The 15,623-nt window shown below is 46.0% G+C and overlaps 1 protein-coding gene and 1 non-coding gene across 2 annotated transcripts; both read right to left on the bottom strand.

Annotated features, from left to right (window-relative positions):
* Nucleotides 1-213: 213 nt before the first annotated feature.
* On the bottom strand, nt 214-12,314 carry SASH3 (SAM and SH3 domain containing 3). The gene is made up of 8 exons (XM_035113289.2): nt 11,996-12,314; nt 8,606-8,701; nt 7,473-7,625; nt 5,765-5,876; nt 5,110-5,273; nt 3,528-3,734; nt 2,052-2,202; nt 214-1,766 (listed from the first exon to the last, which is right to left on the bottom strand). Exons 1-8 carry the CDS (start codon nt 12,050-12,052, stop codon nt 1,585-1,587), a joined length of 1,122 nt encoding a protein of 373 aa, XP_034969180.2. The 5' UTR covers nt 12,053-12,314; the 3' UTR covers nt 214-1,584.
* TRNAE-UUC (transfer RNA glutamic acid (anticodon UUC)) lies at nt 11,660-11,734 on the bottom strand. Its single transcript has one exon. It is a non-coding gene; the product is annotated as a tRNA-Glu (tRNA).
* Nucleotides 12,315-15,623: the final 3,309 nt, after the last annotated feature.

Raw genomic sequence — 15,623 nt, 5'->3', positions numbered from 1 at the left:
GTCTCCACTGCTAATCTCCATTATTGGTGTTAGGCTTGTAGATAGCCTGGTTCCCCTGCCTCTGTTTATGGTGCAGCATTTACTTTAAACTGAATCATCCGTAGTAAAACAAGAGGCAGCCTGCCTTGTGAAGTGGTAATTTGCCAGGACACCACCCTTTTGATTCAAACAGAGAAGCCACAGTGAACCAGTGGCCATAACTTGGCAAAGCGGGAGAACCAGGTGTGGTATACTTGACATCTCTTGCTGCCAGTCATAATAATGGAAGCCTGCTTGGAGAACTGCCTTCAAGTTTTCATAAGACATGGCTTCTGCGTAGGGCAATTGGATGAGGGGCCGATGGAAACAAACAGAATGAACTGGCTGTTGTGTGAGAGGGGTCAATATGCCTCACTCCACAGTAGAGTGGAGGGTTTCTTTTTTCTGCTGCTTGGGTAGAGGGTGGTGGTTTTAAACCCACTTTTCCAAAAAGGTACTGTACCAGACTTGTGCTTTGGGTGTGTGTGTGTAAATGTGCTTTATTGGGATCCTGTACAAAGAGGCTAAATCTGACCCCAAGAAACCCTGGTTCAATTTGCCAAACACAGCCCAACATCCCCAGCCAGTAAAGTGCAGACCTCCTAGTCCAAATGGTGCTGCTTCTCAGAGGCAGCTCAGCTAGCCTGGGAATTACACCTACCTGATGTTGAGCAGATACATAGGAAGCTTCCTTACATTTACCCAGACCAATGGCCCATCGAGCTTTAGTCCACACTGCCAGCAGCATCCCAAGAGTTTCAGACGGGAAGCATCTTGTGGCCCTACCTAGCTATGCCATGAATCAAACCTGGGACTGTCCTTGTGTAAAACATGCATTCTGCCACTGAGTTATGGCCCTTCCCTGCTTTCTCTCTCTCGTTGCAGTACCACACGTCATTTTAAACAAGATAATTATGGGTATATTCAAAGCAAAAAAAGTAGTAAATTGTCCATCTTCATTTCCTCCCCACATTAGAGCAAGCCACTCTGCTTTTTAGGTTGTCGTTCCTCCTGGGGAGCCTTTTTCCATTCCATAACACAAAGAAGGGGAAAGCAGTGGCTACATTCAGAGCATTAATCTCTGCATCTGCTGCTCTTCTTCAGGGATACAGACCACAATTATTTAGTTCTACCTTCAGTCATGACCCCTATTGTGTCGGTTCTGTATTTTGAGTAAGGGGGGGGTGTCCTTTGAGCCTATGGGGAGAACAGTAACCATCCTCAGCCCAGCAGCATGTTCAGTAGTTCTCAGTACCTTTGGTGGCGGGGACAGCTTGAGCCAACTGCATGCAAGAAGGCTAAACAACAAGCCTTTCTAAATGCAAAAACCTGTTCTTAAAATCTCTAGCCTGGGGAAAGGCAGAGTTTCTGGGACCTGACAAATTTATTGATTTATCCAGCCAATACTCCGGGAGTAGTAAGGCTGCAGCAGTGCTCTTGCTCTTCTTCTGAAGAGGGAGCTTTTGGTTTTGCAGCTGTATCTTCTGTCTTGGAGGCAGGCACATTTTGGGTGACTGCTTACATTTGCCAACCCAACCCCCAGAATGAAGAAGGAAAAACCTCCTCTCAGCCTGAGCCAGCCAGAGAGAGATTTTGCAGCTCTTCCCCCAGCTTAGAGTCTTCTCGCCCGCTGTCCAGTGTCTCTGTCCCTTCAAAGCAGCCAGAATCACGGGGAATGTCTCCCTTTGGCTCTCCAGGGGCCCCCAGAGCCCCCAAGCTTCCTCCTTCATCTTCAGCCTCACTGCTTGCTGGGGAGAGAGAAAGCAACTATTGTTACCGGAAAGCCCACCTGTAGGAAAATAGGAAACTGTTGGACATGAGGCCAGATTATTTGGCCAATGTTGTCTATCCTTGAATGCAGTAGTCTCCCATGATTTCAAGTAGAATGGGGTATCTTCTATTGTCTGCTACCTGATCCTTTTAACTGGAGGTGGTAAGCTTTGAATCTAGGACCTTCTGCAGGCAAAGCAGAAGGTCGTCTGAAGAGTCTGAATGGGAGGGGAAGAAACAAGCTTTTTAATAAAAGCACTTACTGTCATAATCAAGCAGGAGGTCCGCTGCTGTTAGCAGCTTAGCACGGTGTTGTGGGTCAGTTATATTCAGTTCATTCAAGTGGGTCTCTTGCAGCTCTTTGAAGTCCTCCAAGGTCTGGTAGCCATTCAGTAGCAATGTAGAGGCATACTCCTGATGAATGGAAAAGAGCGGTAGATTTACTTAATATTGGCCACAGCTACATTCTGATCAGTGCTGGGCTGTGGTTGCTTCCATTTAAATTTCCCACAATGCCCCAGAAGTCCTGAGCATTGTGGGAAATTTATTGGTGGCTACCAATCGGGACGTGGGTGGCGCTGTGGTCTAAACCACCAGAGCCTAGGACTTGCTGATCAGAAGGTCGGCAGTTCGAATCCCCATGATGGGGTGAGCTCCTGTTGTTCAGTCCCTGCTGCTGCCAACTTAGCAGTTCAAAATCATGTCAAAGTGCAAGTAGATAAATAGGTACCGCTCTGGCGGGAAGGTAAACGGCGTTTCCGTGTGCTGCTCTGGTTCGCCAGAAGCGGCTTAGTCATGCTGGCCACATGACCTGGAAGCTGTACGCCGACTCCCTTGGCCAATAAAGCGAGATGAGTGCCACAACCCCAGAGTCGGTCACGACTGGACCTAATGGTCAGGGGTCCCTTTACCAGACCCAATCACACAGTGCTAAGGAAGCAAATTGTTTCTTCAAGTGGAGTCCAAATCAGGGATCTAGCCCCCAACCCCTAACAACTGCCCTAGGGTCCTACATGCTGATAAAAGGTTTTGCTGAAGTCTCATTGTAAACCCCTGGAGAAACAAGAGCAGAGGCAATAACAGCTCTGACAGAGGCCTCTGTGCAACAACATAAATAAGTGTTTAATAGAAAGAGAGGGAGGATTTGAAAAGTGAGGACTAGCAGCTTGGGGGGAGGAAATACTCTACATCTGTACAATAGATGCAATCAGAAACAGATCTTCAGCAATGGAGCTCAAATGCTAGTTCTTGTGGAATTTTTGCCAATAAGTTTAGATCCTTCATTGCTGCACTTTTGCCCTAGCTGCAAGAGCTTTTATGCAATGACCAAGACAGCTCTATTTGGGTGAACTCAGTCTGCTAAAATTCAGGCTGGCCTATCGTTCCTTTACGGGGAATGAATTATGGCTATACAGTACGTACATATGTGGACTATATGCTAGCCTGGGCTAGTTAATCGCAAAGTACAGCAAAATGCCAGCAATGAGCTAGAGCTACATGTACCCTCCAAACATTCCTCAAAAGCAACACCAAGTCAAACCATTAGCCCATCCAATGTCTGTCTAACTATGCTAATTAGCACTAAGGCCCACAGGTGTCGTTTCTGAGCCATATTTGGAGATTCCAGAGACGGACCCCTAGATCATCTCCATGCAAAATGTGTGCCTAGTCCCTGAACCACAAACCCAGCCCTCTAGTAGCCTTGCTGTTTTGCTCTGCTGGTAGGGCAACACCCTCACCTGAAGATTCATGCGTTCCAGCAGTTCATGCAAGGTCTTGGGTTTGGGCCTCTTGCTCCTGCTTCGCGAACTGCTCTTTGCAACTGGCGCAGGGTCTTCTGGGATGATGTCCACATAGATGAACTTGAAGGAGCCCACTTTGTTGTTCAAAAGACCAGTCCAGGTGCCTGCAGGTGCCTTTGCAATGATGTGGATGACATCTCCTTTCTATGCCAAATGCAAAATCATTACATCTTTTAGTTGATATTACAGCCCTTTTGCTCTGTCTGTGGGCACCACACAGCATGACTACTCTGTCCTACAGGAACACAGGTGCTGGTATCAGCCTGGTATCTCTCTACTTCCTCACGCCCCACCCCCCACCCCGAACTGAGGACGTGGGGTTTCTGTGACCTTCAGGTATGGTTCAGTCAAGCTACTGCCTTCCAACAGAGGAGCCATCAGCCTAGATCTGTCTTGATCGTTACCCTCTGAAAACTAGTCCCACTTAGGATGGCTCAGGGAGATCATTCTTTATGCCTATTTTACAGGGTTAGGGAACCTGTAGTCCTCTAGATCAGTGTTTCCCAAACTCTAGCTGTTTTTGGACTACAGCTCCCATCATCTAGCTAGCTAGCAAGCAAGAACAGTGGTCAGAGATGATGGGAACTGTAGTCCAAAACAGCTGGAGACACAAGTTTGGGAAACACAGCTCTAGATGCAGGTGTTGGGACTCCCAACTCCCATCAGTCCCAATCAGGGATGGTGGGAGTTGCAGTCTAGCAATACCTGGAAGGCCGCAGGCTAGAGCTGTTAAGCAGCCTGTGATTTCAAGCTGTATGGCTGGGGCCAGAGGTGCGGAACCTTCAGCCTGGGAGCTAAATGTGGCCCTCCAGGCCTCTCCATTTGACCCTCAGGGTACTCCTCAGGCCACACCTCTCACATTTATCTGTTCTGTGCCCTCCTTGAGTGCATCTGACTGGCTGAAAGTAGAGATTGGTGTGTGTAAAAACACACCCACCCTCTTTTCATGTTGCTGTGGGGTTGCCAGCTGTACACAAGTAACGGTCACACATCTATTGCTGCACCCACTTTTTGCGTCTGGCCTTGCTCACACCCTGGTGTGCTGACCTTGGAAAGTTGCCTAAGGGAATGAGGCCCTTTGGCTGGGGAAAAAGAGAGGCTTCTCGCCTGCTGTTATACTAAGTGGAGGGAAGACAGCCGGAACCAACACTTGAGAAATGACAGAGAGTTTTTAAATTGAATTTATCCCTCTCGGTTGTTAAAGTGCTCCAGTTTGGGGAGTTTGTGGTCCTGCAGGTGTTGCTGGACTATATTACCCATCTCTGACCACTGGCCATGCTGGCTGCAGTGTTGGGACTTGGGAGTCCTACAACAGCTGGAGAGCCAACTCTTGCTACACAATCCTAACCCTACAATGGGTCACCATTTTTCAGGTTCATGCCACATTGGCTTGATGAATAACTTGGCATGAAATATTTCCTTTGTAGGGTGATGACGAAAGAGATCTCTCTGCTAGAACAGGTCTGCCTTTGCAGACTTGCATGGGAAGAGAAATGCCAAGTGTTGCATTGTTACCCACCTGAAGTTTTAGAGAGTCTTTATCATACGGGCTGGGGAGGAAGTCTGTGTGAACTTTGGCTTTTCCACAAAAAGGGCCAACGTACGGTATGGGGCTGGCCTCATCTCCCTTCTTGCTGCTGCTGCAGCTGCTTCCCATCAGTCTGGGACTAGACAATTCAGCCCCTGCAGGAGGAGAGGTTCAGATCAGAAGGAAGAAATGGTAGTGGGTGGATTTTGCTGGGGCTTAAAGTTTGGACACTGCACCCCTGGTAGGTTCAGTGAAATGGAGATGGAGTGATTGATGGATGTAAACTGTCTCCTCCCCTTTCAGCAGGGAGTTAGCTACTCAGGGTTTAGGAGATCTCGCCAAGCCACATCATTCAGTGTGTGGCAGAGTGTGCTGAGATAAAGCTACCCTCCAGCTTGTGGTCTTTCTCCTGCTTCCTCCATCCAGAAAAAAAAAATCCCTGCAAACAGAAAGCTAGTGTGCCAAGGGAAAAAGCGATATTCGAACCCTTCTCCACGATGCCTCGTTTCCTGTATGGAGGAAGCTTGGTGTTGGTGTTGCGGGGTTTTATTTGTACAGACAGGCATCCTCTTATGAGAACTTCTGTCTGCAGTCCAAAGTGTTTATATAGCCCAGCCTCAGTGCTAAGCCTTCATGCTGGACTCACCATTTGGTGATTGAGAGCTGCTTGTCTCCTCACTTGATTCTGGAAAGACTGGGCCTTCGTCTTCAGTGGGGCTGCTGATGGGAGATGCCGTGGCCTCGTCTTCAACCTCCCCCTGCATTAGGGCAATAAGGCACAATGAACACCCCTTTGCTCTTGAAGAAGAGACAGAAGGGCGGATTGACTTTGCTCGGGTCTAGTGTCTAGACCCTGTTCTCTTGCAGCATCCTGCTCGGTTCTGTTCTTCCCCCAACTACCAAAAGTATTTCCCAGCTGGGCAACCCTTTAACTGAACTTAGAACATGTGCTTTGCATGCCCAGTGGTCCATCACTGAACTATTAGGGCCCATATATTTTGGAATGAATGGTTGTATGTTCCTTCTCTCCCCACTCCCAAACCTTTAGAGGGTATCATCAATTATGTCACTCCCTTCAAAATATGGTATGTTAATCCTACATAAGTGTTCAGATGCCATGCTTCTGAGTCAGACCTGGATTTCTCCCTTAAAGTCCTAAACATCATGGTTAGCTATGGGTGCTTAACATGTCATTAGCAATCGTGTGTCTGTTCTTACACACCCACACAGGGAAGGGCCAGAGCTCAGTGGCAGAGCTCCTGCTTTGCATGTGTCCCAATATGAATCCTTCTAGAGGATCTTCTTCTTCTAGAGTTGGGAGAGAACCCTGTCTGAAACTCCAGAAAGCATTAACAAGTAAGAGACAGTACTAGATGGACCTTAGGTCTGATTTTGTATAAGTCAGCTTCCTATCTGCAGCATTCTGGCCATTTCTTCCCCCTGCCCTGTGCTCTTGATAAAAGTTTCCCAAAAGTGGGTCTCCAACTGTTTTGGGACTACAACTCCTATCGGCCCTAGCTAGCAGGGCTAGTGGTCAGAGATGATGGGAATTGTAGTCCAAGAACAGCTGGAGATCCAAGTTTGGGAAACCCTGCTCTAGATGAATATCCTCTTGCCCAAGCTGCTATTAAGCTCAGAAGGAAAGTTCCTGCTGGTGCTTTCCTGATGGGTTACAAGCTCATGGATCTCTGCACCTGTTATAAATTTTTAATTTTTTTAAAAAACAAACAGTGATTAATGATGCATTTAAATGTCACGTCTTGTTTGGTGCTTAGGCTTCAGTCTTATCAAGCTCGGCAAGTATTCAAAGAGATTATTATTAATAAAGTATTTATAAGCCACTTAGCATCCCAAAAAATCGCATAGCAGTGTAGAAAAGGATAAAAGGCACACGGTGCCAACCACTGAAATAAAACCTGTTCAAGCATCACAGTGGCCAAGTAAGAGACAATAAAATGTACAGCCAGCGAGCTACTCCATAAAGGATTGGGTGAAACAAAAAGTCTTTAGCAGGTGCTGAAAGCATAAGGTTGTTGGCCCCTTGACCTAAGGTGTGCTAGGTGTCAAAGCATCACAGACCTTGGTGGGTTTGTTTCGCCCAAGACACCAGACCCAGGCCTTGCTGCATGAATTGACATCATCAGGCAGTTGTACAAGAGGCCCGTTGGTGATCCCTAGAGCCTCTTTGCTGGCGTTGCTCTTCGCTTCTGTTGCTGCCTATTCACTTTCCCCTTGCAAGCATGAGGGCCGAGAAAAGAACAAGAAAAGAGCAAGCCTCTCCCTTTAGGCAATGACGCAGATTAGGTCCAGTGGGAAAGGAAAGTCGGCTGGTCACACATTGCCTCGTTTCTCACCTGCTCTGCGAGAGCTTTGGCGGCAGCTTTGCCAGTCTTCCTGTTCATGGTACGGGAGATGGCAGCTCTCCATCTCTTACCCAGCTTTGAGGTGCTGCTTCGGCCTGATTCATCTGAGATGGACGCAGAGTTTGTCTGATTGCCTTCGGGGACCTGTACAGAAGAGGTAAAATATTGGGAGCAGCTGGCTGAGCTATTGCAAGGCTGTCTACACACCCCTTTCCCCAGTGAATACGAGGGAGGAAAGTGCACCTAAATATATGTGTAGTTGCTGAACTGTAGCTATTGAGATGGCGCAGAGATTGGCAGCACAGTGTTTTAGACAGACAGTGCAGGAACCACGGAAGTGGGGAGATAAGGATCAGGTGACATCCCTTGAAAGGGGCAGGAGCTCTAACATTGTCAGTACAAAACAGAAATGGAAAACCCATTTGGATGTTATTTGGGATGCAGCTCCTGCCATCCTTGACCAATGGCCATGTTGGCTGAGGTTGATGAGATTCCCAACTGCTCTTGGATGTCACAGGTAGGAGCAGTTAACATGAGCTGCGATAAGAGAGGCAAACATGATTCAGGGCTGCAGCAGTGGAAGCCCAAGGCAGGCAAGAGCAGGACTGACTGTAGGCAGTGGGTGGGAACAGGTTTTGTCCCAAGGCACTTGAGACCACTCCTTGCCTTGCTGAAACTGGTCAGCACCTGGTCAGAGCCATATAGATGTTGCCTGGTAGCATCATATATTTAAAACATACTTATATTGCTTTAACAATCATGGCTTCCCTCAAAGAATTGTAATTTTTAGCTACAATTCCCAGCATGCTAAACAAATTGCAGTGCATAGATAGAATTCTTTGGAGAAAAGAATGTGACCGTTCCATGATGGATAAAAGGTGGGGTATTAGGGTAAGAAAATAAACCGATTAAAATGTGAATAAGCCTGGGCAGAGCCAGATGCTCTGTGATGAAGGCAACATGGTTAGAGTATTAGAGCCTAGGGTTTGAATCCCCATTCAGCACTGAAGCTCACCTTGGGACAGTCACCATATCTCAGGGTTGTTGTGAGGATAAAACTGGGAGACTCCTTGGAAGAAAAGGTGTCCTACAAATGTTATAGGTAAATAAATGGGAGTACTCACTTCCTCCTCTAGGTTGAATTCCTTCTCACTTGGTAGAGGGGAGCTGGGTTTGGATTTAGGAAAGTCCTTGAAGCTGCTGGATCGCTGCAGGGACAGCTGATGAGGGGGAGCAAGAGGGTGCAGCAAGTGAATATACGAAAAGGCAGGGAGCACACATCGGGAAATGGGTGGAGGGGCATGTGAAGGCTCAGCCTCCTAGTCCTCATGTTCTGCAACCAAATCCAAGCTGGTGTAACTGGAGAAAATTTCAGATTCTTCCTGTTAACCCAGCCTCTCATTTCCTCATTCCTCTCTTGCTTCCACTGTTCAGTATTTTTAGATTTGAAAATTTAGATTTAGATTTGAAAATTTAGATTTAGATTTTAGATTACTTGGGACTGATGGGAGTTAGAGTCCAAAATAGCTGGAGCAGGTACTAACTTGGAGATGGCTACACCTTAAACAACAACAACTTCTCCTACATCAAGCTCTGTTATTAATATGTTGGCTGCGGGTGAGGGGGGGTAAATGGGGAACTGTGGGAAGGCGTGGCTCGGGAAGGAAGCAGGCCTTTCTAAGGAAGCATGAACTGTTGTTACGAGGGAAGTAGAAAGCTTGCACGTCTACGCCCCTCGCCAGCTCACGATCTGACTGTATATTTTGGTAAGAGGAAAGAGCAAGTCGCTCCTGTCCTGCTCTCTCTCTAATTAGTGTAATGTTGTTAGCATCACTTGGAGTCCCCACCCCCCACCCCATCTCGCAATATACATGCATTTCATTAATACCTTGCTCTGGGTCTGGAGCGCGGGGCGCTGCCCGCCATCAGAGACGGGAAACAGGGGTGCACGGAAGAATCACTGGTCTTAAGCCAACCTAGCTGTTCCCGCTTTCACATCTGGCGTGCTTCTCTTTTTTTCTTTGGTAAGGTCGCTACAAAAATCGCCACTTAGCGAATGAAGTGTGTGGGTTGGCACCAACAACGAGCAAGCTCTCTCGAGCCTAAGCGCTAGAGCGGCAAAGGTGTGGCTTAGCTTACGAACAGAGAAGCTTCCGAAGTCAGAGGACGGGTGTTGCCACTTTTGTGTGCGTGTGTATGTCCGCACGCGGTGGCGCATTTGAGGTCTGGAAATGCAAATGCTTGCAAACCAGAGTTCACGCCTCGGTGCATAAGCAAAGCAGGAGGAAGGTGGATGTGGGGAGCTGGGAGCTGCTGGCAAGCCTACACCAGAAGCCCACGACTCCGCCCCGATGCAAAAGCTGCTCATCATTGCAGTGCCCCCGCCCCGGCCCTGAGCAGGACTATCAGCCGGTCACACCAAAAACACACAGTCAATTCTTTTGCGGCAGCCCTCCGGTCACACGTAGGAAGGTTCTCTTCAGCTCTTGTTGGAGTTGCAGCTTGCAGCGCTGTGCAAAACTCGGAACTAATTTGCTCAGAGGGGCCCTCTGTTATTAATATTTCGTTGCGGGGCGGCCACAACGAAACCGTGCAATGACAGCTCTACTCGCGGTCTGTGCGGTAGTTGAGTTTCATCTTGAGATCTCACGGACTGCAGACCATTTCATCAAATGCATCCGAGAACAGATGCATCTGATGAGGTAGGTTGTTGCCTAGCAAAGCTCTGCCCCCCAGTAAGAAGCCAGCAAGAAGATATTCTAGAGGGGGTGCTGTTCTGTGGGAATTTGAACCATTGCTTGGTTTTGGAGGAGAGAGATGAGGAAGTGAAAAGGGGGGGGGGTGACAGGAGAAGATGGAGAGGTGAGAGAGAGGAACAGAACAGCATCCCCCCAAAGAATGAGAGAGGAAGAAACTGGGGCAGTAACATTCAATCCACTAATGAGTGAGATAAAAGGGAAATAATATGCCCTGAAATCAATCAGGCTGCTGTTTGGAAAATATATAAAAACTGCAGATGACAAACACCATCTTCATTGTTTTAGGTCCAGGAGGAAAGCAGCTTTGAAGATGATACACAACATATGTGCATAGGCTAAAAATTGGGAGAAAGTCATAGCGCAGCCATATATTTGCATACAGAGGGTCCCAGGTCCAATCCCTGGCATCTTCAAGTACAACCGGGAAAGAGTCCTGCTTAAAACCCTGGAGAGCTGCTATCTAGCCAGTGTAAATACTAAACTAGATGGACCCAATAGTCAGCATGAATGCAGCTTCTTGTTCCTAAAGCAGACTTATTGCTTCATAAACATTTGCTTTTAATGTGTGCAAATTTAATTGACAGGCTAATGACCAATAGTCACATTATAAATTCCTTAACATTTATTTAATAGGCCTAAGAAAGAGCACCCTCTGTCTGCAGAGGACAAAGTGGGCACTGAACTCTGATCTTTCATGTTTCTATGGCTTGATCATTTCACTCCTCTTTTCTTCTGTGTTTCTGGGTTACAGATGAAGTCTTCCCTCCCCTTTGTCCTAGCATAAGTGCTGCACTATAATTTATCAGCTGCTCTTTTCCGTGGTGTGGAAAATGTCCCTGGTGGATTTCTGCCCATCATACCATTTAAACTAGAACAAGCTCAGAGTCAGAAAACAAGCACACAAACACATCCACATATACAGTACACAGACACTGCATAACTGTTGAAGGAAACTGACCCCCCCCCCCAGCAGAGATTGAAGGCTTGGATGACCACAGTTTACCCACCCCTGCCCATGAAGCAAGCTTGAGGACTCGTATCTAAAAAGTTCTAGACAGTTTGGTGCTCTGGATAGCTGCAGGGCTGTCAACTGTCCTGGAGAGCCCTTCTAGGATTGTGGCACTCAATTTTGCTGGTGTGACAACCTCACCCCAAGGAAACATTGCTGCCCAAAGAGACCACTTGAGTGGATTGTGCAGTTGCTGTGAACCGAGCTGGGACCAGCTTTGCCTAACATAGCACAACCACAAAGCGACCTAAGACAGCTTCTAGAGCAGCAGGTGCCAAGCACCATGGGGGAAAGGGGAACATAAAAGCTACCATATTTTCAGAACCTTGCTATAGATAGCTCAGTATTGTCTATGCTGGCTGGCAGCGGCCTTGCAGGGTCTCAGCTAAGAAGCATTTACCAGCCTTACCTGGAGTTGCCAGGGATTGAACCCAAGACCTTCTGCATGAAAAGCAGATGTTCTACCACTGAACTACAGCAACCCCTGCACCAAAGTGTAGCCCCTAAGGAAATCCACAACCCCTAGCCTCTGGCTGGCAAACTACGGTATGCCGCCCCCCAATAGTCTCCTAAAAACAATAGGTACAAAGGACTAGCATCGAACTAAGCAATTCAGGTCCTGGTGCTCTCCACAGCCTCATCCCATAAGTCAAGCGCTGCTGTTGTGCCCCTACTAGCAATCTGTTGGGCAAGAAGAGGTTCTGGGAAGAGGTGAGGACCTGGTGCCTGCCTCCCCAACCACTCACCTTCCTCTTTTGCACTGGGTCCTTCTCGCTGGCATTGGATGGCTTCCGGCGCAACATGGTGCTCTCTCTCCAGAGTACATTAAGTGACAGGCAGAGCAAGAGAGTAAGCCGGAGAGAGACAGAAGGCGAGTACGAGAAGCGACAGAGGCCAAGAAGTAGGCAGGAAATCACTGCATCACATGGGCTCCTTTCCCAGCAACTGGGCCTCAAGCAGCAGAAGTCGGGGCCCCAGCCCCATGCTTGCACATTTGCACAGGAAGGAAGTGGCGACTTACATGCACAGGCAGACTTCTCCACCCAAGACCAAGTGAGAGGTTGATGTCTCTCTTCTGGAAACAAGAGACTCACATGGGTGCCTCTCCCCCTGAAAACACAATAGTGTGACCCTTGCTGTGGTGGTGGTGGTGTGGGTCTTTGGAGCACAGGGATTGTTTGGAGAGCCAAAGGAAAGGATTATCTACTAACACTTCCATATTTATTTCCATTTTAGCCCACCTTTCCTCTAAGGCAGAGGTGGGGAACCTTTGGTTCTCCAGATATTGCTGAATCACAACTCCCATCAGCTGCACCACACATGCCCAATGGTCAGGGGTGATGGAAATTGCAGGCCGGCAACATCTGGAGATCCAGTGGTCACCTGCACCACCTGCTGTAAGGAATTTAGCAGGTGCTCCTCCCCATTTCATCTGCACAATAGCTGTGAGAGGTAGGATAGGCTCAGAGAGAGTGTCTAGCAGCTGAAAGTCACCCAGTCAGCTTCATGGCTGAGTGAACTCCAGCCTCCAAAGTCACATTACATCATGGGCTTTGTAGTCTTTTGAACAGCTTAAACAGGCTGCCACAATCTAAGTGTGACGTGCTGAAGCCAAGTGAGCATGGTTTCGCACTCCCAGGATACTACATTTTGACACAAACTCCATTCTGAGCAGACCCCCTTCCAGACAATTTTTTTAATGTGCCTTCATGATGATTTTTGCCCATTATGCTATTAGGGTGGTCATGTGCAACAGCAATGGGTTTAGGGGACTGTAGGTTGTTCTGTCCCCGTCCCCCCCCCCCCAACGGGTGCTGAGCTAAGAGGGCACATCATCATACCTATATTTAAATGGGTACCTACTGAGAAGACCCAGAAAAAGGCAACTGTACCAAAATGAATTATTGTGAAAATAAGAAATCTTGGGTGGGGAGTGGGGGTGAGCCAAATTTTGTCCTCACTCAGGGCACCATATTACCAAAGTCCCCCCTCCCCCTGTGTGCAATCTCACTTTCGATACTGTTTTTCACCTGAAAAAGTTTTTAGGTGATCAAACTGCTTCATTTCTAGTCAGTACATATCCCGTAACTTAAAACCCGTAATTTTTAATGCCACAAATGGAGTTTCATGGGCTACTTCTGTTGCACTATTGCTCCTCTGGACAGCAATAAGGTGGTAGCATTGAAGATGCATCACAGAGTAAACTAAAAGCAGAATAAATACAGCATTAGTGCATGATTATTGTGCCAAGAACATGTTACAGAATACACCCAGACTAAAACAATAGTCTGGCAGCAATATTGGCCAGCATAGTAGGACATGCTGAATTTTTCAACTTTCAAATTCAGCAAATGAGAGGTGCTAAAAGGTTGTAACATCACTTGGGAATTCAAAAGATGCTTTGGTTATATTAAAGTAATTTAGTTTTGCTTGGTAAGTGAATTGTAAAATTGTAAAAAATGATTGCCAAATACTTGCATTTGTTTGTTTGTTTGCATTACCTGACATTTTCAGAAGGTAAAATTAAAATTATTTGATTTTCTGAAAGCAGTTTATGCTTCTTCATCACATGTAGATTTACCAAGCTAAACGTCTAGTCACAAATAAAAGCAGATTTGAATTCCTCACACCCAAAAAACGTAGTTTTAAAACTCCTCACTGAAGAAATTCACAAAATTAAGTTTAACCCCCTAAAATGTCATGCTCTATCTGCACAGTAATATACACAACCCTGCCGTATGCGCTTTGTGCATGTGTTTTGTGTGCGCCCGTGTTATGCACTCCGTGTCGCAGCTGCTACTGCGACCATCTTATTTTTCCTCACAATGAATCTCTCCCACAGAAGATGAGTATGACCTTGATGATTTGAAGCAGCAAGCTCAAGCAATAAAAATGAAATCCAACAAAGTGGATGAATAATAGTCGCAGGCTGAAAGCAAAAGAGGGATGTCTTTTAAAAGGGGCGGGGGCGGTGGAGAGGAAATAAAAGAGAGGGAGAAATTCATTACAGTCCAGCCCTGCCAAGGAGGTTGTAGGTGCACACAACATACAAAACGTTATGGGTCTGTGTGACATTTGCAATCCGGCTTCATGCAATGTCAAGAATGAAGGATGCACGCTGCTCACATCAACAGATACTGGAATAATTAGTGCTTTATTTTAAAAAGAGTAAAGAGTTTCTTGTCTTTGCAAGTTATAACAGTGTACCATGCCTCCAGGAAATACACGTGTAGTTGACATTTTGGCTTTTCCCACACTGTACATTTATTATGGAATTTTGTGTTTTGTTCATTTGCTTTTTTTTTTTTAAATAAATCTTTATTCAATTTTTAAAAAAACCACATACATAACTAATGAAAACACATACATAACTAAGGAAAACAAAAAACAAAAATAATAAGAATATTCAAATTATATACATACACAATGAATTTATAAAAGAAAAAACAAAAACAAAAAACAAGAGGGAAACATAAGCAATATTGTCACGAATAAAGTAAAAAGAGAAGGGGAAAAAAAAGACAAAAAAAAGTACAAATAAAAATCACTTCCTGTTATTTACAGCACGCGTTTCTTTGTTTCCTCTCTTCTTCTTGCTGATCCTCCTAATCTATTCCACAGCTCATTTTCACTTTATATTTAATTTCTTCTCTCCTTTTAAATTCTAGTCTAGGCACTTCACTAAATTAATCTTTATATTTTCTCTCTCCATATACTCTTGAACGTACTTCCATTCTTTCATTATCTTTTGTCTCGGAACGTGTCTAATTATTGCCGTTAATTTTGCCAATTTTAAATATTCAATTAGCTTCTCCTGCCATTCTTGTATCGTAGGTAAGCTAGCCCCTTTCCATTTTGATGCAAGCAATACCCTTGCCGCTGCACAGGCGTACAGCAGGATATTCACTCTATCTTTTGGTATATCCAATGGAGTCATACTCAGGAGAAAGGTTTCAGGGGTCTTTTTAAATGTACATTTTAAAAGTTTTTTTAACGCCTCATATACTTGGTTCCAAAATTCCGCCACTTTAGGACATGTCCACCAGCAATGATAGTAGCTCCCAATTTTATCCTGACATTTCCAGCATTTCCCCTCCCCTGTTTTATAATATTTTGCGATCTTATCCGGGGTCATATGCCATCTATAGAACATTTTCAAGATATTCTCCTTAATTGATATACAAGCTGTAAATTTGGCGTCGAATTTCCACAATTTATCCCATTGATTTATCATAATCGGCCTGCCAATATCCGATGCCCATTTTATCATGGTATTTTTTGTAAGCTCATCTTTTAACTCCCAGTCCAATAAGAATCTATAAACTTTTCCAAGTATTTTTTTTTTCATTATCTAAAATAATTTCTTGTAATTTA

Source organism: Zootoca vivipara, chromosome Z, assembly GCF_963506605.1.
Source record: "Zootoca vivipara chromosome Z, rZooViv1.1, whole genome shotgun sequence".
Classification (NCBI taxonomy): domain Eukaryota; kingdom Metazoa; phylum Chordata; class Lepidosauria; order Squamata; family Lacertidae; genus Zootoca; species Zootoca vivipara.
Note: the sequence above shows the minus strand (reverse complement) of the source record. Positions and strands in the feature narration are given on the sequence as shown.